This window comes from Spermophilus citellus (genome assembly GCF_964194105.1).
Source record: "Spermophilus citellus genome assembly, chromosome: 18".
In the NCBI taxonomy this organism is placed as follows: domain Eukaryota; kingdom Metazoa; phylum Chordata; class Mammalia; order Rodentia; family Sciuridae; genus Spermophilus; species Spermophilus citellus.
Window position 1 is genome coordinate 58,581,335 of NC_138200.1, and position 24,651 is coordinate 58,605,985.

Genomic DNA, 24,651 nt, shown 5'->3' on the forward strand with positions numbered 1-24,651 from the left:
CTGTTGCACAAAGCAAAGGTTCTGGGACTGGGCAAATACACTAAAAACTGGCCAACCACTGGGTCAGGCCTGGGTCTTTTTTGGGGGATGGGGGTATACCAGGGATTGGACTTGGGGGGTACTCAACCACTCAGCCACATCCCCAGCCCTATTTTGTATTTTATTTAGAGACAGAGTCTCACTGAGTTGCTCAGTCATCTTGCTTTTGTTGAGGTTGGTTTTAAACTTGTGATCCTCCTATCTCAGCCTCTGGAACCACTGGGATTACTGGTGTGTGTCACTGCGCCCAGCTAGTATGGGTCTTAATCATAAGTATAGCACTATGAAGAATTCTATCCACCACTGGGACAAACACTGCTTAAACTGACACCACCCATAAGGTTGTTTGAAATTCAACAGTAAGGCATTTTTCTTTGCTCAAGAAACCAAGATGACAAGAGAAAACCACATGTGAAAATAGTAGGTTTTACTACTCTAGGTCATTCCCAATCTTTAAGGAGGAGGCTAAACAGCAGGCCCTCAATGCCTGGGGAGCAAACCCAGGCCTCTGGCATGCCAGGCAAGTGCTCTACCAGCAAGCCACATCCTCAGTCAATTCCTACAGTTAGGATTATAAAATTTGAAGACTAACAGGATAAGTAATAAATGCCAGGTTGAAAGCAAATGTAGCAAATGAGGGGCTGAAGCCTGGTCAAGCAGTTACTAGTACATGCTGGCAGAAGCTGAGTGCAGGTAGTGAACAGAAGAGGTAGTAAAAAGGACTGAAGGTGTGGGGGAAGAGGTGATAGCGGGCTTGGGATGACAAGACCATGGGAATTTAGACACACCAAGTAAGCACTGTGCTTTCTATCACCAAACACAGACAGTGTACTTCTTGTAGTCTGATTCCGGCCTCTAATTAAAAGACAGTTTACTCCGTTCTCAAAGCATAAACTTTGGCTTTTTATAGTCTAAGCAGTGTGCTATTTTAAACATGTGGAGGAAATGCATTTCCAGTTACAAACATTTGTTCCTCTGAATCTGTTCTTATTTGCTAGCAAAAGATGTGGGACAGGATGTTTTACTCTTCTGCTTTGGCCTTCCTGTATTGCTTAAATCTGTTTAGAGAAAAGGAAAATAAACAAAGTGTTTCTGTTGTGTAATTTCTATAAAGTAAAGCAGCTCCCAAAGTGAAAATGTCAATGGAAAAATATTTTACTACATGAAGAAATATATATATATTTAAATTTATTTTTTATTGATTTATTTTTTGGTACCGGGAATTGAACCCAGGAGTGCTTAACCACTGAGCTACATCCCAGCCCTTTTTATTTTTTATTTCTTGCTAGGTTGCTTAGGGCCTCACTAAGTTGCTGAGGCTGGCTTTGAATCCTGAGCCGCGGGGATTACAAGCATGCACCACTGCACCAAGCATTTATTTCTTTTAATATATTAGATTATGCCAGTAGATTCTTCCCTGAAAACACCTCCCCATGCTCTGCATGTGAAGTCTGCAGAAGATCCCAATGTTTGCACTGACAAAATGAGTCCACTCGACACCCCAGAGCAAGTGAATTCTCTTGGCAGTGTCTCTTTACAAGCATAATTGCAATCATAAAAGCTTTTCAAAATGCATTTCAGAAAAACGGGCAGGCCAATCTTGAAGGTCATTCTGGATTTATCAGAAATTCAAGACACACTGTATCATAATTAAATGTATCCCCATTTTCATGCACAACTCTGAGGACTTTTAATCAGGCATTTGGTAGACATATCCTTATAATCCGTAATGTTCCATTATAGCTTTCAAAGAAATTGATTTTGGTCAAACTTCACTTTACCTTCTTTATAAAGAAGTCAGCAGTTCCTTCATCTACTAAAAAATATTTCCCTGGAATAGCTCCCTGGAACAGTTCCTGGTATAATTATCAGATTCCCTCTATGCCCACTCCCTTGTCCTCTCTGCCCCAGAAACTTGCCCTGTAGAAACAATTTTCCTTAATCAAACTATAGCCAGACTCCTCTCACTCCTATTCTCAACTAAGCCTAGATGTTGACTCCTGTCCTTGCTGGGCATGCCCAGTTTTAGAAGGAGTCCTGCTAAGTCAGTTTAGAGAGAATCCCCTACATTTATAATTCAATCACCGTACCTGCCTTTAGCAAGAATCCCTCTACCCTCTTAGTACTTTTCCACCCAGTGGCTCTCCTTTCTGCTATCTTTGTACATAACAGAATTGAGCTCTTTTAATCTTGATACCTATCAAAACAAGTTCTCAATCAAGTCTTCCTGACTATTTTAATAAGTGTCAGAGTAATTTTTCCTCTAACAACCTGCAATGGGCAATGAAATATCCTGGCAAGAGATAGGAGGGAGAGAAGAAAAGGATATCTGAACCTATGTTCCCTTTCCTTTTCCCTGGGAGGGTCCATGGCCCGGCTGAAGATCTCAGCTCCTGTGGGGTAAGCCCATTCCACATAATCTTGTCTTCCACTGCCAATGACTGTTCCCTTCTCTTGCCCCTTTGGGCCTACAGATCCAATGGAGTCTCATTATTACTAGCCCCAGGGATACCACACTATTCCTGTCCCTGTGGTTTTTCCATTACTTTGTGAGTTATTAAGCTCTCCTCAAAGTATCGGAATTTGAGGATACCATCTGTTTCCTGCTGGGTCTCCCTGATACAGATATCATCTCAGCAGATTTCTTATTTTAGAAAGGCAGCAAGAATACAGGAACAGGGAGAGAGAGATTTTCATGTGAGCAACCCAGAAGTTTACCCAAGCTGACTGTCAAGCTGCCATTTCTCTCTCCCCTAACTGTCTCCATACTCTGCAGAGTACTTTCTGAAATATATACTTTCCATGTAGAATTTTGCATCAATACGGACTATTGTAAGAGATATGATGGAAGCTAGAAGTAAAAACCGTGCTAGCTGAAACTATGCTAGAAACACAATTTGTCTTTTTTTTATCTGGTAGTTATATCCTAAGGTCACTTTCATAACAATACTTTTAAATCCAAGAAAACCTGTTTAATAATAGCAGATGCAAGTCTGGCAACCTATGTAAAAGCTGCTGAAGGCTAATTCCATATGTAGCCTAGAGCAATATGTGCCAAATTCAAGTCATAGTAGACTGCAAAATCAATTCAGTGGGTAATAACATTTTTTAAATGACACATACTAAACAGAAAATCAAAGTGAATCATATGTAATAAGTGTAAATATCATTTCAGTAAGTGCACAGCAGTGTACATCTGTAGTCCTCACTACTCGGGAGGCTGAGGTTTTTTTGTGTGCTGCATAGAACCCAGGGCCTTGTGCATGTGAAGCAAGGACTCTACAACTGAGCTGCACCCCCAGCTAGAGTCCAAGAGTTTGAGGCCAGCCTAGGCAATATATCAAGACCTTATTTATTTTTTTTAAAAAAAGGGGTGCTAGGGATGTAGCTCAGTGGCAGACTGCTTGCCTAGCATGTGTGAGGTGCTGGGTTCAATTCCCAATACTGAAAAACAAAATCATCTCACCAAATTTTTATTCCTGTTTTTTACAAATCTATTTTTATGAGTTTAAAAGCACATAATGTAGAATGTATTCCTTACTATGGATGGCAGTCTTTTGACTTTTTAGTCTGAGGTTCTCTCTCCCTTTGGAGATAGCCTACATTCTCCCTTGAATAGGTAAGCAGTCCTCAATAAACTTATCTATGCCTTTGGTGGGTGGGTGCTGAAATTCTTTTATTTTTGTATGACAAGAATGCAGCTGGTCCTAAGTCAAGTTACCTACCCTTCTCTCTGGGAATTCCCTGGACTATTCTTCAGAAATCTCTCTTCTCTGGTGACAATACTACCTGAAAGCTACTGGTCTGAAGAGAACCCCCTCAGACAATACAATGAATAAAAGGCTAAAAACACACTTCATCAGCCTATAGATTCCTATTTGCTTTTTATCTCAACCCCCACTAAAAACTGTTCATCTTTGTCACCCAGGAGGAGCACATCAATAACTAAAATAAATATTTTATAGAATAAAATATAGCAATATTTTAACTAATAAATGCAGATCACAGATTGAAGGCATGCTGACCCAGGGAACATTAACAGGGCCAGGTCTGGAGAATTCTTCACATTTCCATTAAGTTCTGCTCTTCTATAGAGACGTTCATCTGCTTTGTGTCAATTTTACTGTGGTAGCAAGCAGTCAAATCCTTTTCCTTCTGAGATTTCTTTGAACACCATTGATTTCTGCTACCTGGGAGCTCCAGTGCAGAACAATTAGGTAAGGAAATAAAGATTGGTGCAAGGCAATGTAGCAGAGTGGAAGGAGCTCCCTCCACATCGCCCCACGTTAATCACCAAGGAACATGCTGATCATTGTACTCCCAAGCACCTACAGCTCATGGCCAGAGGACTGAGCGCAGGGAACATGCAGAAGCAATTCTTGGCCAACGTCAGGCCAGAACTGGAGGGTAAATATCTGAGCTTCTTGGCGCCTCACTCTGTTCTTCATAGTCTCAAAGTTTCCCAGCAGGGCTGAGTGGTAGCCACTATTAGCAGCAACCTGTTTAAGAACAACCCTTAAACAGCTGCTTTCTCCCTTTCACCTCTTTTCTGGGGCTTCCTGGAATCACCTCTCACATAAATGACTCGACTCGCATGTAAACCTTTGACTCAGGATTGGGCAGACACATCCTAAGAGAGTATGCCAGCATAACACAGGATTGTTTAGAGTCAGGGCTGCAAAAATTAGAAAGGCCTGCCCTAGAAAGCTCACCATCTAATAGAAAAATCATCTTTTTTCTTTTTTTTTCTTTTTAAATGTAGAAGAAATAAAAATTTACTATTTGAACCAAACACAAGTTTGGAGAGAAGGAAGAAGTGACACAGAAGGAAGAAGTAAGGGTCAAAGAAGCCAATTTAGAGACACTTGTTCTATCCCAAACATCTAGGGATATTATGAACACAGAAATTTCTGCAGGAGTCAGCTGGGTAATCAGAACTGTGCAGGGGATGCGGTCTGTGTGCAGTCTCGTGGCTGCAGGCTGCCACTTTCTTATTTACTATGATGCTTTATTTTTTACAAAGACCAAGAATTCTAGTCTTCAGCTAAAGATAATTCAATTTACATAGAAAATACAAAGGAAGAAAACATTAAATTCAAAACAATATGTTAAGAAAACTATCTACAAGTCACCTTTGATTCACCATTTTTCTTTAAGGCAGGGTTTTATTATGTTGCCCAGGCTGGCCTCGAACCCCTGGATTCAAGTGATCTTCCTGCTGCAGCCTCCTGAGCAGCTGGGACTACAGGCACATGCCACTGTGCCTGGCTTGACCTTTTTATGTTCCTTTGAAGTCATGGGGGATGGGAGCGAATACTCAACTCAAATCTTCATTCAAAGTTCTGATGAACTGCTAAATATTATCATTCAAAATTTATTATTTTTAAATATAAACTTTACATGTTCAGCTTTGCGGTCAACACTGTAAACCAGGGCTTCCTTCAGGCTGGAATTAAAGGAGACCTATGGCCCATTTTCCTTTGCCTCTTCCATCTTGGTAAATAGTTCAGCAAAGGCAGCATAGTGTAATAGTTCAGCAGCATAATTCCTTCTCTCAGGAAAGGAGCCATGAGCGCTGCAGTTAAGGCAGGTCCTTGCACGGAAAACAGCTTTTCCAAAGTGCCCAGTACACCTGCGACTGAGACTTGAGTACTCACCCTGACCCAGCAGGGAGTGACGGCACAGCTGAAGGGACATTAGCCTGTGGTTTTTCTTTCTCATTTTGCTTGAAGAAGGATTTGGCTTCTTTAGATGTAGCATCCACTTCCTTTGTTACCCTGTTCCAAGGAAAAGGAGACATCAAATTCATAAGAGGAATAAAGAGAGAAACAAAATCTAGTAAAAAGAGAATGAGAACTAGAAACATATCCATCATAGGGCTTTTAATAAATTCTGGCTGTTGAGTTTTAGGATAAAAGTTTACTACAGTATTCTAGATAAAAGCTTTTTCACTGACTAAAGTTAACAAGTAAAACAACAATGCATGTAAATTTTATCCCCCTAAGTCCTCTCGTTACAGCTGTCAGCAAGAAGCACACTCCAGAGGCAGTCTTGTCAGTCTTACAGTAAACAATACAAAACCAAAATGTGTGAGTCATGTTCAACCACTCATTCAGAAAAACACTGGCCAAGAATAATAATAGGAAAATCCTATAAATCCACCTTGAGGGAATATAAGTCTATTCACCTTCAAGGACAAATTTTCTTATTAAGGATCACCTCATTCCTGAACCTAGTACTGTGTCTTGTATACAAGTGGCACAAAATAATGGTTAAGCTTGTAGCCAACATAGGATTGGCCAAACACCATATACCCAGAGGCAAATGAGGAAAAAAATGCATGTTTACTGTTGTTACCACCAAGACTGGCATGGTTTGCCACACAGCACCACTCTAGCAACAGATGGCTGACAGTCATGCAGAATGGCCCCAAACAAGCAAGCCAATCTGTATGACAGCACCCTGAAAAAAAGCTCATTCAATTGAGATGACAGGAATTTTGAAGAAGGTGGAGGAGTAAAGTAGGTTGAACCCACCTGAGAGTCTGTTTCAGGAGAAACTAGGCCTCAGATCCCTTTTCCAACTTAATACACAGGCTACTGCCCTCCACTCCCAAGCCAGCAGGACCCTGTTACCCTTTGAAGAAACAAAAACCACAGAAAATCCAGACTCACAAAGGAAAGGACTAAAGCCCATTCTTAAAACAGAATTAAGTGAAAAATCTATTGATTCATTCTTCCCTTACCATAGCACCTTCTAAGGTCACATGCTCTAGAGGATAGTGTTGCCACCCAACTCATAGTGGAGTCATACCAAAAAGAAATACATATACTACATTATGCTACTGAGGTGTGGAGTTCATTTGTTACCCAATCCTCGCCTCATCTAATGTCACTGCATCAATTCCACTATTATGAATTTCAAAAAGAGAAAACTGGGAGGTTATGATAATAAAAGAAAATTTCCTTTAAGTAAAGGATGACATTCCACAAAAAAAAAAAAAAAAAAAAAACAGAAGCCAGGCTCAGTGGTGCACACCCGTAATCCCACCTACTCAAGGAGGCTGAGGCAGGAAGATCGCAAATTCCAGGCCAGCCTTGGCAACTAGTGAGACTCTATCTCAAAACCAAACATAAGATCAGGAAATGTAGGCTCAGTGATAGATCGCCCCTGGGTTCAATCCCCAGTATTAGGGAAAGCCACAGAACACCTGACAAAGCAAAATCATATCAAGGCACAACACTGTGAAATTTTAAAATAATGATGAAAGAAAAGATGAAGATCAAGTGGCCCAAGTTACAGAGAAAGGAAAGCAGCACTTATGCAACACATTTTGGTTTTGTGTTTTCTTGTTTTACTGTAAGACTTGACATGACTTTTTGTAGCAGGCACCTAATTAAGCATTTTTTGAAAAGCAACCAGATGCAGGCACTATGTTAAGATATTGGATGTTGGGGCTGAGGATGTGGCTCAAGCGGTAGCGTGCTCGCCTGGCATGCATGCGGCCCGGGTTCAATCCTCAGCACCACGTACAAACAAATATGTTGTATCCGCTGAAAACTAAAAAATAAAATTCTCTCTGTCTCTCTCTCTCAAAAAAAAAAAAAAAAAGATATTGGATGTGCACAGAAATACAACATGGCTTCTGCCCTTAAGGAGCTCACAGTCCAGCATGACAGCCAACCATGAAATCAAGTTGTGATGCTACATGATATATAGCGCCACAGAGGGGGCATAAAGAATGTATAACATGTGGAGAAATCTTTATTTCTTAGTGTCAAACTCTTATCCATATTCACTAAAAACATGTTACATAAATTGGTACATTTCTCAGGGCTTTTGATAATTGACACTAATACCAGATTACTCTTCAGATAGTATTCCTAGAAGAACTCCATTTTTAATAAGCAATAATAGATTTGGCTATCAAAATATCTTCAAGGGGCTAGAGATATGGCTCAGGGGTAGAGCACTTGCTTATATACATGAGACCCTGGGTTCCATCCCCAGCACCACCAAACAAACAGACAAAACAAAAAACAAAATCAAAACCAAAATAAACAAAACAAAAAAAACCCTTCAACCCTTCAAGTAGAATAGTTAATTTATAAACCATTTCATACACAAGAGGGAACCCTTACAGGAAAAGGCCCATTATCAGCAATAACTAATGTAAGTATTTTAAGTAGAAATTCCACTTTAACTTAATTCTCACTCAGTATTTCCTGAAGTTTTTATTTGGGGAGAAACTTTTCCATGACTTATCTTTTCCAAAAGGTGAATCATTTAGGAAAGTCTGAGCTAACTGGCTCAGCTGGTTAAACGACAGGGAAAGATAAAAAGTACTATTTCCCAAGGTAAATAAACTATATATTTTTCAAGTAGGGAAAAACAAAACAGCAAAAACCCCAAATTTAATTAAAACAGTTATTAAAAAAACTAAAAGACTAGCTTTGTACTAACACTACCTTATGCTTATACTTACAAATTCTTCCCAGTCATCACTAGCTTTTTCTCACATTTCTTAAAGGTGTAGTAATGCTCTTAACTTGATACAAAGACAAAAAAGAAAAAGCAGAATGACATCAAGAGATTAAAAGATATGCTAAATCCACACACCAAATCTGTATATGGGTTGTCAATTAAAATTCAGATCTCTCAAGTTCCCTCAAGAGGATTCCTTATAACACCTAAATTTAAGTATAAATAATTTAAGCTTTAAAAAGAAATTGCCAACAATTAATGGTTTTTGTTCTCCTTAGGGGTAGAAGTTATAGAAGACTTTCACTTGCCCTGTCATTTATTTCTTTAACATATGACTTTTTAAAATAATAAGCATTAATTACTTTTCAAGTATAAATAAACACATGCTTGTGAAAGTATGTAATTTATGGAAAAAGTGCCTCCACATTCTTATTTCCTTATTTTCTTTTTGATAGAGACACATCACTGCCCTCTTCTGGCAAAAGGTGGGAATAGTTGACTCACTAATAACCATCCAGTATTTAAAATCACCATGCATTGGTTTTCAAAAACGAAATAAGACATTTGTGATATATAAATATCATATTCATAAACAAGCACATAAAATTTAATTTGATCAGAAATTTAATGATTTCTCATAGCAACAGTTAGTGATCAACTTTCTGTACTCTTTATATAGAAACTTATAAATAAATCTTCCTTTAGGTATCTTGTTTTAAATTTTTTTTTTTAGTTGTAGATGGACACATTATCTTAGTTTTATTTATTTGTTTATTTTTTTATATGTTGCTGAGGATCGAACCCAGTGTTTCACGCATGTGAGGCAAGTGCTCAACCACTGAGCTACAATCCCAGCCCCTTTAGGTATTCGTATGTACCCTAAGACACATGTGAAATAATCCAAGCTGAGAGAGACTTAACTTCCAAAAATTTTGAAACCTATATTCTTAATGGTACATTAGTACAGTTTCTATATTTCTGTTACAGGATTTCTAAACCATTAAACACTGTCAGTGTTCTGCTACTTACTAATGGACAACGCAAAAGCTTCCAGTATGATTTCTGGAGGCAAAATACATCATTAATTCACATCAATAATTATTTAATGAGTCCCAAAAATGATTAATTACAAAGGAAAAGGGTGTCTTGCAATGGAGAATTCTGACAGATATTGCCTTAACTTATCACTACAAACATTAGTGATTAGTAATATTTAATATATTAAAATAGTAAATATCCCTGCTGGATGAGAAACACTGCTAATATAGTGTTTTTATCTAACATAATTAATCTGAAAGTAAACATGAGAAAACAGTGCAACAATCCAAATTGAGGGGCATTCTGCAACACAAATGGTCTAGACTCTCTGTTCATTTAAGACTGGGTCTCGATATATTGCCCAGGCTGACCTTGAGCCTCCCAACTAGCTAGAATTACAGGCCAAACTGGTAGACTCCTAAAAGATCAAATGCAGCCGGGCAGGGTGGCACATGCCTGTATTCCTAGCAGCTCAGAGAGGCTGAGGTAGGAGGATCAAGAGTTCAAAGCCAGCCTCAGCAACATCAAGGCACTAAGCAACTCAGTGAGACCCTGTCTCTAAATAAAATACAAAAAAGGGCGGGGGCTGTGGCTCAGTGGCTGAGTGCCCCTGAGTTCAATCCCCGGGACACCCCCCCCCCAAAAAAAAGACCAAATACAGTATTTAATCTTGGGTTAAACCTTGGACTGCATAAGACATATAATTAGCAAGGACATCGCTGAGATAACTGGAGAAAGTCTGAATAGAATTGTGTGGGCAGCCACTATGAATGATTATGCCTTCCAATCCTGAAGCACGAGGCTCTGACCAATCACTACAGTTCATGGTGACTTGGGTGTTGTCCCAGCTCAGATAGTAAGACTGTAGGCGTACCCGCTGGGGTTGAGTTACACTCACCTGCTCCCTTGTAATCCTACCCCTTCTGCCCTTTTATGGACAGAACTTTCTAAGAACAGTGTCCCTCCAAAAAATAGCCCACTTCCAAACGTGCTCCCTCTCTCTTATTAGCCTCTTGATCTCCCTTTTGGGGAGCTTGAGGCTGAAAGCCGGGGGAAGCCATCCTGAAGCTTGTGTAAAGGTAATTTGTGTCTGTGTTTATTTTGCATCACCACAAATTCATATGAGTGACCTTAGTTCAGCTGCCAGTGCTGGACAGGGGCAACAGACTTGTATATAGTGATACTCAAAGTAGAGGCTATAAAACTACGTATTATTGGGAAAAAAACTTAAAAACAAAACAAAAAACTACCTGTTACTGGTTCAAAACAAGATGGGTACAGAAATTATGAGTACTTAGAAACCTGTTTAGCAATGTGATAGAGTCACAATATTCAAGACATGATCAGTAGTCACTGCATTAAACAAAATTAATTTAGTTAACATCAACCTTCTGAACTGAGTTGCATGCAATATAAACTGTTATCCAAAGTAAAACCACATTATAATGGGTGTAATATTTTATGGTTATTGTATCACCTGAAATCCAAAAATCTAGTGAAATAAGAATTTATGTTATTTTTATAAGCACTTTAATAACCAAGTGTGATTTTTTAAAAACTTAGTTTAAAATTAATAATTAATTTAAGAAAGTAAAATTGGCATTATTTTTATTCCTAGTTTATTAATGACAAAACAAAGTCTTGCCCTGCTGAATGTTTCTGAAAAGAAATTATACACCTTTTTCTGAATGCAGCAACAGTAGTAAACCAGAACACTAATCAATATCATATGGGCTTGACTATGATCTTTCATATACTGAGTCTGGGTTTTGATCATACAGTGATAAAATTATAGTGAGTTCTTTTCAGAGATGTTCTGGCTAATGGAGCAATGAATCCAATAAACTTCAGGAGCGTTTATACAAAACATAAAGAAATAAGTTGAAAATTAAAAGAATTCTTTCAAAGGGAGTACTCAGGCCAGGTATGGTGGCACATGCCTATAATCCCAGCAGCTTGAGAGGCTGAGGCAGGAGGATTGCGAGTTCAAAGCCAGCCTCAGCAATTTAGTGAGGCCCAAAGCAACTCAGTGAGACCCTGTCTCTAATAAAATACAAGAAAGGGCTGGGGATGTGGTTCAGTGGTTGAGCACCCTTGGGTTTATTCCCTAGTAGGAAGAAAGAAGAAAGAAGGGAGGAGGAGGAGGAGGAGGAGGAGGAGGAGGAGGAGGAGGAGGAGGAGGAGGAAATAGATGTAAAATTTTACACATTAACAGTGCACTGAGGTCTTCTAACAAAGGACAGTTGCTTTGTCTTTTGAGAAAGAAGCACATCTGTTTGCTAAAACTAAAAAACAAACCCATTGTCTAGATATGAGAAAAAGACTATCAATGAGTCTGCCCTGAAACATCAATAAATTCAAAGGTGATTCAAGTGTAACTTTCCAATGACAATACAGCTTGATGTATTCAGGCTTATACTACTAAGAAAACTATAATACTAAAACTTATAATACTAAAAAAATAAAATTAACAAAGTACTTTTTTCAATGCAACTTGCAGAATGCCAGCTACTGCTAACATGAACATTCCTTTATTATATCTGTGATTTAAACAGAAAGGTAATGCAAAGTATTCTATGTAATAAAACTAGGATCACATCCTCAACAGAGGTGGTTGGTTTGTTTTGGTATTGGAGACTGAACCCAGGGATGCTTAACCACTAGGCGACATCAATTTAAAAAATCCTTTTTATTTTTTAGTTTGAGACAGGGTCTTGCTAACTGCTTAGGCTGGCTTTGAACTTGACATCCTCCTGCTTCAGCCCTTGAGCTGCTGGGATTATAGGTGTGTACCACCGTGCCCAGCTCAACAGATGTGGTTTGGAGCGTGTTTGAAGAAGTATATTTTAATGTTGCAATTGCAAGAGAGGAAAACACTTTGGATTATGAGTTTGTATTGGAAGAACAAATAAATACACTGCTTTCATCATCAAGAAAAATCTTGCTATCAAAGGAAAACTAAAAAATAAAGCAAAAAATGAAGACACTATACTTAGTAAAGTAGTAAAAATTGAGAATTATGTAAGGGTAGTACACTTAATTAAAAAAATTTTTTTAATTGAAGGTGGACACAATACCTTTATTTTATTTATTTATATGTAGTGCTGAGGATTGAACCCAGGGTCTCACACATACTAAGTGAGTACTCTACCACTAAGCCATAACCCCATCCCTTAATTTTTAAATTATTCTCTTAATATTGATCAACTAAAAACTTGTATGCTGAGGTATAATGGTTATGAAAGGAAAAAATTCTGTTGAGAATGATGAACTACAAAGTAAACAGTGTTTTTAAAAGGAAAAAAAAAGACAGGTGGGCAGGGGTTATGGCTTCAGTGATAGAGCACTTGCCAGGAATGTGTGAAGCCCTGGGTTCAATTCTCAGCATCACACACAAATAAATAAGTTACATGAAGGTCCATCAATGACTAAAAAAAAATTAAAAAACAAACAAAATCTCAGATGGTCCCCAATTAGCACAATTTGCTTTAGCCATTATTGTTTTAAATAATCTTATTATTTTAAATAATCTTAGTTCTTCTATGCAAGAAAGCAATTCATCATACTTTTCAGTAGCAAATAAATTATAAGGGTAAAAATGAGTTATAAGCCTGAAGGAAAAAAAGTTTCTACATATTGACATGTTTCACAGAATGTTTTCAATTATATTTTCTATCAAAAGAATATCCATTGGCTGGGGCTGTAGCTCAGCGGCAGAGCACTTGCCTAGCATGTGCGTGGCACTGGGTTTGATCCTCAGCACCACATACAAATAAACAAATAAAATAAAGGCATTCTGTCCACCTATAACTACAAAAAACTAAAACTAAAAAAAAAAAAAAAAAAAAGAATATCCATGCAGAGGAAATTCATGCATCCAGAATTCTTTATTTCCCCCACTAAAACATATCTTAAATTTAATTCTAACTTCCATGGGATAAATATTAGAAATGGCTATTTATATATTTTTTTAAATATCTTTATTTTTATGTGATGCTGAAGATCGAACCCGGTGCCTCACATATGCAAGACAAGTATTCTGCCACTGAGCCCCAATCCCAGCCCCAGAAATGGTTATTGAAGAAGAATTAAAGATGAAGCTGGGTGCAGTGATGCACGTCTGTAATCCCAGAACTCGGGAGGCTGAGACAGGAGGATCACAAGTTCAAAGCCATTCTCAGCAATGATGAGGCACTAAGCAACTCAGTGAGACACTGTCTCTAAATAAAATACAAATAGGACTGGGGATGTAGCTCAGTGATAGAGTGCCCTTGAGTTCAATCCCCAGTACCAAAAAAAAGAATTAAAGATGAACTTTGAAAATACAATATCATTAGTTTCATTCTGCATAAAAGTAAAAATAAAAATCCTGAACTTAATGAAACTGCTTTAAAGTGTAGACTTCCATTCCCATGAAAATATACTGAGTTTCTTTATGATGACTGGAATTGGGGGGCGGGGATTGTTTTGTGGTGACGGGGAGTCAAACCTAGAACCTCAAGCATGGTAGGCAAGTACTTTACCACTAAGCTACATGCCCAACCCTGAACTATATATATATATATATATTTTTTTTTTTAAAAAGAAAACCAACACAAATCCAGACACAAGGATGAACACCTGTAATCCCAGCTACTCAGTAGGCTAAGGCAGGAGGATCCAAAGTTCAAGGCCAGCCAGGGCAAAATTAGCAAGATTCTGTCTCAAACAATAAAATAAAAAAAGGCAGCCAGGCAAGGTCCTATACACCTGTAATTCCTATGATGTAGGAGGATTAGGAGTTCAAAGCAGCCTCAGCAATTTAATGAGGTCCTGCCTCAAATCAAAAAATAAAAAGGGGGCTGGGGATGTGGCTCAAGCAGTAGCACGCTTGCCTGGCATTCGTGCGGCCCACGTTCGATCCTCAGCATCACATACAAACAAAAATGTTGTGTCCGCCGAAAACTAAAAAATAAATATTAAAAAAAATTCTCTCTTAAATAAATAAATAAATAAATAAAAATAAAAAGGGCTGGGATGTTGGGCTGGGATTGTGGCTCAGCGGTAGAGCGTTCCCCTATCATGTGTGAGGCCCTGGGTTTGATCCTCAGCACCAAATAAAAATAAATAAATAAAATAAAGGTGTTGTGTCCAACTACAACTAAAAAATATATATTTAAACAACAACAACAACAAAAAGGGCTGGGATGTTGAATGATTTCCTACCATTTGCAATGCCCTGGATTCAATCCCCCAATATAGGAAATAAGAAGAAAAAAATAAAAGAGGAAAGGGGCACAGAAATAATAAACATATACATTTCCCACAGGATAGTCCTGTGACCAATCCAACTTATAGTAGACAAATTATAAAAAATGAATTCTCACAATAGAAACTTTAAATATTAAAACAGTATTATTCAGAATGTGTGCCTGATGTTTGAGAACTAATATTTCACTCTATTTATTTTGTTTCAATTACAGAATAATAAAAGGTGCAACAGTGGTTCTTATCTGTATTAATCATCCACATTCACACTTTCAATGAACAGCCTGTATTCTTTTCAAATTACTTAGGGTTTTTTTTCTCTATTGTAGTGGAGTTTAAATCCAATGCCTTGCATGTGCTAGATAAGCACTCTCCACGAGCAATAAATATCCCCAGTCCTTTTTATTTCATTTTGTGATGGGGCTAGCTAAATTGCTGAGGCTGGTCTGAAACTTGCAATCCTCCTGCCTCAGCCTCTTGAGTAGTGGGACTATAGGCAAGAAATATCATATATCGTTGCTTTGGTTCATTTTGTCTCCAATACTGAAATGGAATTTTATGTTTGTTGAATATTATCAAAAACTGGGGCTTGTATTTTATATATCTTTTAAAATTATTTTTCTAGCAATTTCTTTTTATTGTGTTTTACAAAAATATTTGTCTGCAACACATTGAACAATTTAAATCATAAAAGAGTATGCTAATGTTAAATTTACTGATGTAAGTGCTATATTAGGTTACAAAGAAGAATATCTTTGTTTTTAGGAGACATGTTAAAATACTAAGAAGGAAGTATTACAATGTATAAAAGTCATTCTCAGATGGCTCCTATAAGGTTAAAAAAAACAAAAACAAAAAACAAATAAATCCATATAGTAATAGAGAGGCAAAACATTAGCCATTGATGGATCTGACTACAGTGAGTGTTGTAATATAACAGTTAATACCAAATTCTGTTTTCCAAAATGTATTTTCACTGTATATAATACAGTTGGCCTTCTGTATCAGTGGGTTCTACATCTGGTAGATTCAACCAAGTATAGATAGAAAACATTCAGGAAAAAAAAACTGCATCAGTGCAGAACATGTACAGACATTTTCCTTGTCATTATTCCCTAAACAATACAGCTATTAACATAATATTTACATTGTATTAGGTATTATAAGTAATTTGGAGGTAATTTAATTTATATAGGAGGTTATACTTAAGTTATATGCAAAGACTATGCCATTTTTATTTGAGACTTGAGCATCTACAATCTTTGGCATCCTCGGGAGGTCCTGGAACCAATCTCCCACGGATACTGAGGGATAACTGTAATTGTCAGAAAACAGGTATCATTTTCAAGAATAATTTCAGCCCAGGTGTAGTGGCATTGTAAATTCCAGCAACTCAAGGGCCAGGGCAGGATTGTGAGTATAAAGACAGACTTAGCAACTTTAGCAAGGCCTGTCTCAAAACAAAAATGCAAAAGGGCTGGGAATGTGGCTCAGTAGTTAATTCCCAGTACCCCCCCACACACACACACAAAAAAAAAAAAAAAAAAATGAGGGGAAAGTCTATTTTCAGAGAGTTCTTAATTTGTTACTGTCAAAGAAAATAAATGAAACCAACTACAGAATTACTTATTGGCATTTCATCTGTTCTCATTTAGCTCAAAATGATAGATTTGCTGTTTTCACATAATAAATTTAAGTAAATGAGAGAAAATTCCAGGCATGTAGCTCTTACTTATATCAGCCAGAAGGCTAAAGTTGTCATGACACTAAGCCCTACTATTTTCCTAAAGTATAGTAAACAAACCTTATAACCCAATTCAAACAATAATACTGAGGAAGGAAACAATACTGGAATCAAATTTCTCTTTTCAATTCTTATCTGATTTCAGAGACCTTACTGTGGATTCTATTTCACAGTTGAGGAAAGTAACAGAAATGACCACTTATGCAAAGTCACAAAGCACAGCAATGAGCAAGTAGAAATATAAACTCTTCTGATTTTAGTTGGACTGAGGCTGTATTGCTATAGTGTGCTGATTTTAGTTGGACTGAGAAAAGATGTCTAATACCATTTAGAAAGTTGCTCATTTTGAAAAGCGTAATTTTAAAGTTTGTAAAGATTCTCTTACCTCACTTCTTCACCAGCAAAATCAAACACTTTGGTGATTTTAACTTTTTCGGTTTCTTTAGGTTTCTCTAGCTCCTCTGCTTTGACCAACAATTTACTTGAACTCATCTCTTCAGTCTCCTCTCCTGTCTATGGAAAAAAGCAAGAAATGCAATTAGTTTCATCAAAGTATGAACCTATAAGAGTCATCTAAACATGCTGCTTATGGTTATTCTCAATGTTTCATCTCTAATTATTCAATGATTTCTTTATTGGGAATTTATTTGATTAAAAGGCTTCAGGGTTTTTTTGAAGAACAGCTGAGATGTGATCCCAAGGCATTTTTTTTTTTTTTAATTTTAGTTGTAGTTGGACACAATACCTCTATTTTACTTATTTATTTTTATGTGGTGCTGAAGACTGAACCCAGTGCTTCGCACATGCTAGGCAAGCACTCTACCACTAAGCCACAGCCCAGTGCCCCCAAGGCAATTTTTAAAGTTTGAAATTTGTGTCCAGTAGGTAGTTTTATTTTAAGGCAATATAATTGAAAAAAATAAACTCACTGTCATCAGTGAACACTGTCTGTAAGTCCACCATATAGCTTGTCCTTAAGCTGATTTTTCAATAATTGTCTTTCTGTTCTAATCTTACCCTTTCTGTTCAAATCTTAATATTTGTTTTATTTTATTAGAACATTATAATTATACATAGTAGCTGAATTCATCTGGACAAAATCACATGCATAGAATTTGATTTTCAGTTCATGATCTCCTCTCTTCCTCCCATCCTCCCCCATCCCCTGCTCTGCACTGCTTCTCCTTCCTCTACTCTGCTAGATTTCCTTTTGTTCATCTATTTTTATTGGTTCTTTTTAGTTATACATACAGGGGAAATTCCCTGTGGTGTATTTATATATACACATAGCATGATTTTTTAAGAATTCACTCCGTACTGCCTCCCCTTTCCTGTCCCTCTGTTCTGCCTCTTGATCGTCTATGCTACCGATCTTCCCTATATCTTTATGTTATCCTATCCTTACTTCTTCCTTTCCTTTATTTTACTCTAACTTCCACAAATGAAAGAAAACATTTGACCTTTGAGTTTCTGAGTCTGGCTTATTTTACTTAGCATGATGTTCTCCATTTCCATTAACTAGCAAATGCCATAAATTCATTCCTCTTTATGGCTGAGTAAAACTGCTTTGTGTATATATACCATAATTTCTTCATTCATTCATTTATTGACAAACATCTGGGTTGATTCCATAATTTAGCGATTACGCAGCTATTAACAATGAGGTGGCTGTATTGCTATAGTGTGCTGATTTTAGTTCTTTTGGAAAACCAACAAAGTGTAGGATAGCTGGGTCACATAGTGGTTCCATTTCCACTTTTTTTAGGAATCTCCATACTGAGAAAGGCTTCTTTTCATAAAATATAGAGTGCTTTTGCTTTTCACTAGTAAAGTTACTATCAAAAGGCATCTATCTAGTCTGCTTTCTGTTTAAGATTCAAATCTCAGTTTATAAATTTAAAAAAAAAATTATCTGGGAACCCTAGGGTATTTCTGGAGATGCTATCATACCATTCATCTCCAGCCTTACCTTCACCTGTGTACTAGAGGGCAATTTTGATTTTGGTCCCACGTCGTTGAGGAAGCTGGCCCAGAGCTCATCCTCCTTCTTTTTCCTTGCATCCTCTGATCCAGTCCCTTTTTCCTGTTCTTCTGTTTTATCTTCCTCCTCACTGCTACTTCCTCCAGATTCAGCCTTGGCATCTTCTTCTTCCTCTTCTAACAAGAGGCCACTTTGTTTTCTCTTCCTAATCATCAATAGTCACAAGAAAAGCAAGACAAGACAGATAAGGCAAAATGTTTTGTTACCCCTTCCTCAATTCCAAATGTAATTCTGTATACCTGAAAAAAAAAAATTTAGAGGGGCTGGGGATGTGGCTCAAGCGGTAGCGCACTTGCCTGGCATGCGTGCGGCCCGGGTTCGATCCTGAGCACCACATACAAGCAAAGATGTTGTGTCCGCCAAAAACTAAAAATAAATATTAAAATTTCTCTCTCTCTCTCTCTCTCCTCTCTTTAAAAAAAAAAAAAATTTAGATCTGGGACTACTAGATCTAGGGGGGTGGGGAACAGAAAAGATAAACTAAAATTTTATAGTTTACTGTTAGCATCTTCCCCAATCACTTGGAATCATTAAATAGTGTTCTAAGTCAGGACTAGCTATTTTCATTTAAAAACAAACAAAACAAAACCCAAAATCACCTCACAGAATTAATCTGTTCAAAACAGTGTTTTTGTTTTTGAACTGGGGATTGAACCCAGAGGTACTTTACCATAAGTCACATCCCCAGTCCTTTTTTTAAATTTGGAGACAAGGTCTAAGTTGCACAGGACCTTGCTAAGTTGATTAGGACCTCGCTTAGTTGTGGAGGCTGGCCTTGAATGTGCAATCTCCCTGCCTCAACCTTCTTGACTCTGTGATTACAAGAATGTGCCACTGCACCCAGCTATTTGTGTTATTTCTTCTAGAAGTTCTCAGGGAAAAATATATATCAGTGTTTTGTTCTACTTTCTGAAGATATAAAAGCTGGAATAGAGACAAAAGAACTAGGTCCAAAGCGGCTGGGGTGTGGCTCAGTGGTAGAACACTTGCCTCCCACGTGTGAGGCACTGGGTTTGATCCTCAGCATCACATAAAAGTAAATAAACAAAATAAGGATACTGTGTCCATGTATAACTAAAAAATATTTAAAAAAAGAACCAGGCCCAAGACTTATAAAATATATTGCTTTCACTAATACTTTGATTTTAAGTGAATTATCTAAATCTAAAATTCTTTTTTTCCTTTTTATCAATATAATCTACGTTTTGCTTCAATGCCCAGGAAAACAAAAAGCACTGAAGTAAAACACTTCCATAGAAGATGTCCCTGAGTTAAATTACCTATCAAAATTTTCCTAATTCTGATGGAAATGTAATTCAGTATAGGCTTATGAAAGAAAAATTGCTAGGTCAGGCATGGTTGCACACGCCTATAACCCCAGTAGCTTGGAAGGCTGAGCAAGGAGGATATTAGCCTCAGCAAAAGCAAGGCGCTAAACAACTCAAGGAGACCCTGTCTCTAAAAGAAAATACAAAATAGGGCTGGGGATGTGGCTCAGTGGATGAGTGCCCCCTGAGTTCAATCCTTGGTACCAAAAAAAAAGAAAGAAAGATTGCTAAAAAAAATTGAACTGCACATAACCTTAGATCAAACAATTCTACATGTACAAATCTGACTTACATGTATACAAAGACATGTACAAAAACTATTTACTACAAAAACTAGATATGATCTAAATGTTCCTCAATGAGAGGATGCGCAAGTCAAGTAAGGCCTGTCCGTGCAATGTATGTTTAAATGTACTGCGGTGGTACCACTTCCAACTTGTAAAACAATGACAGTGAAAAACAATACAGAGTGTTGTTGTAAAATACAGGGTAGGACATATATGTATCCTTGTTATACACGGACAGAACATCTTTGGTAACATTCTTCTTCAACATATATAGGACATATATATATATATCCTTGTTATATACGGAGAGAATATCTTTGGTAACATTCTTCTTCAAGGCTAGAAACAAGGTATACATTAATAGTTTTGTTTTAACCATATACACATTTTACTTGTTAGGCTTTTTTGTTTAATTAAAACCTAAATATTTTGCCAGATATGTTGGTACACTCCTGTAATCCCAGCAAGTCAAAACGCTGAGGCAAAAGGATCGCAAGTTCAAGGCCAGCCCAGGTTAACACCCCTGGGATTCAATCCCCAGTAGCGCACACACACAAAAATAAGTAAATAAATAAAAATAAACCTAAAAATTTTAAAGCTTATCAGAGACCAAGAATTTATTTCTAAAATACCAGCAAATGTTTTCTTCAAAAAAAAAAAAAAGGGTCAGAAACCCTGGCCATAAGAAATCTTATCATCAGACTAATCTCAGCAATTAGGATGACTGTAGCACAAGCCCCTGACTTCTAGGGAACTTGAGAGCAACATCACCTGGCCGGAATGCTCTGAGCCTTTCTCTGTTTCCCTTTCGGTTTCTGTGTCTGCTCTTCACCATCCACTTCATCTTCCTTCACTAATTCATTTACGTCATCTTCACTATATTCTCCACCTGAAATCACATAACAGGGTGGTCAGACAGATAGGAAAGAAAGATTTTTCACATCAAGATGAAACATTTTCATTAAAAAAAAAAAAAGTCCTGTATTTTTCCTCATTCTTAACCTAAAATATCATTTCCTTAGGGAAGACTTCTCTGTCCCTGAGACTAGGCTGTTTTCCTAATCCTTGGCTTCCATAGCAGTCCTTATTTCCCCTCCCTAATTCATTCCCATATAGTAAAGGTTTGCAATTTCTGCTATGCTGTTGTTCACTCTTTGAAGTCATGGACACTGCCTGTCTTGATATGTAAATATTTGCTTAACAAATGAGTGAATGAACAAATGAATGGAGATTCTAAGTCTACTAATATACTTTTTGAAGAAGAAATTAATGTTCCCGTCTTATCTCAGATATAATAACAAAGACACCTTGTCTTGTCCACAAATGGGGTTTAGAAAGAAACTTAAAGACTTTCAGTTAAATATAGCAGAAAAAACAAACACATCTATGTTCTATCTTCAGACACTGATATTCAGGGGTTCCCAGCAAGTGTTGTCTAGATGCCCAGTCTGGCCACCCTCTGTGGACACCAGTCAATAAACCAAACCTACAAAGAGGTTCAACTTCTATTTGAAGTGCACACACCAAATGTACAGCTGAAATGAATCTGATATAGAGCTCCACGAAATGATACACAGAAAAACAGGACCCAGCTTGAGGAACAAAACATGGCCAGCATCCCAGAAGGTCCCCTGTATCTGCTTCCAGTCACCACTCACTGTCCCCACTCCAAAGGTAACCACTATCTTGCATTTAACACCACAGGTTAGTTTTTGCCTGTTTTTTGAACTTTAACCAAATAGAGGCCTCAATGTACTTTTTTGTCTAACTCAACAGTATGCCTGTGAGTCACCATATTGCTACAACTCGCTGTAGTTTACACATTCCGTTCCTGAACAGTATTTCACTGTATGACTATACCACAAGTTATTTATATATTCTTTTGTTGAAGGACATTTGGGTTATTTCCTCTTTGGAGCTGTTCTGATACTCCTATATACATCTAATCAGCTTTTAAGTACTTCACTCACAATGAATCAATGACCCCCAACACCTGAGGAAAGCCTCCAACATGACAGGCAAGATTCAAAGAGAAGAAAATAAGAGGAAATAATCAGTGCAGGAATCAAAGTGGAAAAAAACCACCAAAAACCTTTATAATTAATATCCTCAAAAAGATCAGAGAGGGCTGTGTTTGTAGTTCAGAGGTAGAGTGCTGGCCCAGCATGCGTGAGGCACTGGGTTCAATCCTTAGCACCACATAAAAATAAAATATTGTGTCTACCTATAACTAAAAAAATAGATATTCTTTTAAAAAAAAAGATATAAGAAGAAATGGGCTGGGGTTGTGACTCAGTTCAATTTTCAGCACCACATATAAATAAATAAAATAAATAGGCTGGGCATGGTGGTGTACGCCTGTAATCCCAGCAACTTGGGAGGCTGAGGCAGGAGGATTGCAAGTTCAAAGCTTGCCCCAGCAACTTAGCAAGGCCTTAAGCAACTCAGGGAGACTCTGTCTCTAATAAAATATAAAAAAGGGCTGGGGGGGCTGGGGTTGTGGCTCAGCGGTAGAGCACTCACTTCACACATGTGAGATCCTGGGTTCGATCCTCAGCACCACATAAAAATGAATAAGCAAAATAAAGATATTGTGTCCATGTACAACTAAAAAAAATGTTAAAGGGGGGCGGGGCTAGGGATTTGGCTCGGTGGCTAAGTGCCCCTAGGTTCAATCACTGGTACCAACATAAACCGACAGATAAATAGATAAATAAGTAAATAAAGGTCCATCAGCAACTAAATTTTTTTTTTAAAAAAGGTAAGAGAAATGGTAGTATTCATGAAATAAGATGACTTAATTTAGAAAACAAAACTCTTGGGCTGGAGATATAGCTCAGTTGGTAGAGTGCAAGGCCCTGGGTTCAATCCCCAGCACCACAATAAATAAGTAAGTAAATAAATAAATAAATTCTTTTTTTTTTTAAATTGGTTGTTCAAAACATTACATAGTTCTTGCTATATCATATTTCACACTTTGATTCAAGTGGGTTATGAACTCCCATTTTTACCCCGTATACAGATTGCAGAGTCACATCAATTACACTTACATTGATTTACATGTTGACATACTCATGTCTGTTGTATTCAGCTGCCTTTCCTATCCTCTACTATCCCCCCTCCCCTCCCCTCCCCTCCCCTCTTCTCTCTCTACCCCCTCTACTGTAATTCATTTCTCCCCCTTGTATTATTTTTCCCTTTCCCCTCACTTCCTCTTGTATGTAATTTTGTATAACCCTAAGGGTCTCCTTCCATTTCCAAGCAATTTCCCTTCTCTTTCCCTGTCCCTCCCACCTCTCATCCCTGTTTAATGTTATTCATCTTCTCATGCTCTTCTTCCCTACTCTGTTCTTAGTTACTCTCCTTATATCAAAGAAGACATTTGGCATTTGTTTTTTAGGGATTGGCTAGCTTCACTTAGCATAATCTGCTCTAATGCCATCCATTTCCCTCCAAATTCTATAATTTTGTCATTTCTTAATGCAGAGTAATACTCCATTGTGTATAAATGCCACATTTTTTTTATCCATTCGTCTATTGAAGGGCATCTAGGTTGCTTCCACAGTCTTGCTATTGTGAATTGTACTGCTATGAACATCGATGTAGCAGCGTCCCTGTAGCATGCTGTTTTTAGGTCTTTAGGGAATAGATCCAGAAGGGGAATAGCTGGATCAAATAAATGGTGGTTCCATTCCCAGCTTTCCAAGAAATCTCCATACTGCTTTCCAAATTGGTTGCACCAATTTGCAGTCCCACCAACAATGTACAAGTGTACCCTTTTCCCCACATCCTCGCCAGCACTTGTTGTTGTTTGACTTCATAATGGCTGCCAATCTTACTGGAGTGAGATGATATCTTAGGGTGGTTTTGATTAGACAATAAGATAACAAATAACCCAATCAACAAATGGGCCAAGGACCTAAACAGACACTTCTCAGAGGAGGACATACAATCAATCAACAAGTACATGAAAAAATGTTCACCATCGCTAGCAGTCAGAGAAATAATTAAATTCTTAAAAACTAAAAAAATAAGATAGCAAAGATTTAAAAACAGATAAGGAGATAGGCATGTGAAAACCTAGAGAATAAGCATCTCTTTCTCTCACACACAAACATACACTCTCAATATGAGGGTTCCAAAAAGGGAAATCAGTTTGATATCCCCAACACCAAGCAAGAACTAATTAATGAAAGAATCTCATGAGGAGAGAAGCAAGTTTCAGGTTAAGATGGCAGTGTGAACACACATGAAAGTGTGCTTCCTTATACCTCCATCAATAAACTGCAGCCAAAAGAATTTTTCATAGGACCCACAATGCTGAAGAGAAAAGGCAAGAATGCAACAGCCACATTTTCCTGAAACCTGGAGAAGAACTTTTAACTGCATGCAGGTCTGGAGAAAGTAAAAGACTAAACTGATGAAAGACGTAGACTCCTCAAG

At 37.6% G+C, this 24,651-nt stretch overlaps 1 protein-coding gene across 2 annotated transcripts in view; it reads right to left on the bottom strand.

Moving 5' to 3' along the window:
• The window catches only part of CFDP1 (craniofacial development protein 1), a 117,451-nt gene that overhangs the window by 80,059 nt on the left and 12,741 nt on the right, over window positions 1–24,651 (bottom strand). The window contains exons 2-5 of one of the 2 annotated variants that reach the window (XM_081273565.1): window positions 20,980–21,097; window positions 18,528–18,738; window positions 16,938–17,065; window positions 5,697–5,816 (exon numbers count right to left, since the gene is read on the bottom strand). In XM_081273565.1, coding sequence (XP_081129691.1) covers window positions 5,697–5,816; window positions 16,938–17,065; window positions 18,528–18,738; window positions 20,980–21,097 — 577 coding nt within the window. Of the gene's footprint in view, window positions 1–5,696; window positions 5,817–16,937; window positions 17,066–18,521; window positions 18,739–20,979; window positions 21,098–24,651 lie in introns of both variants that reach the window. The other variant, XM_081273564.1, reaches the window with a different exon arrangement.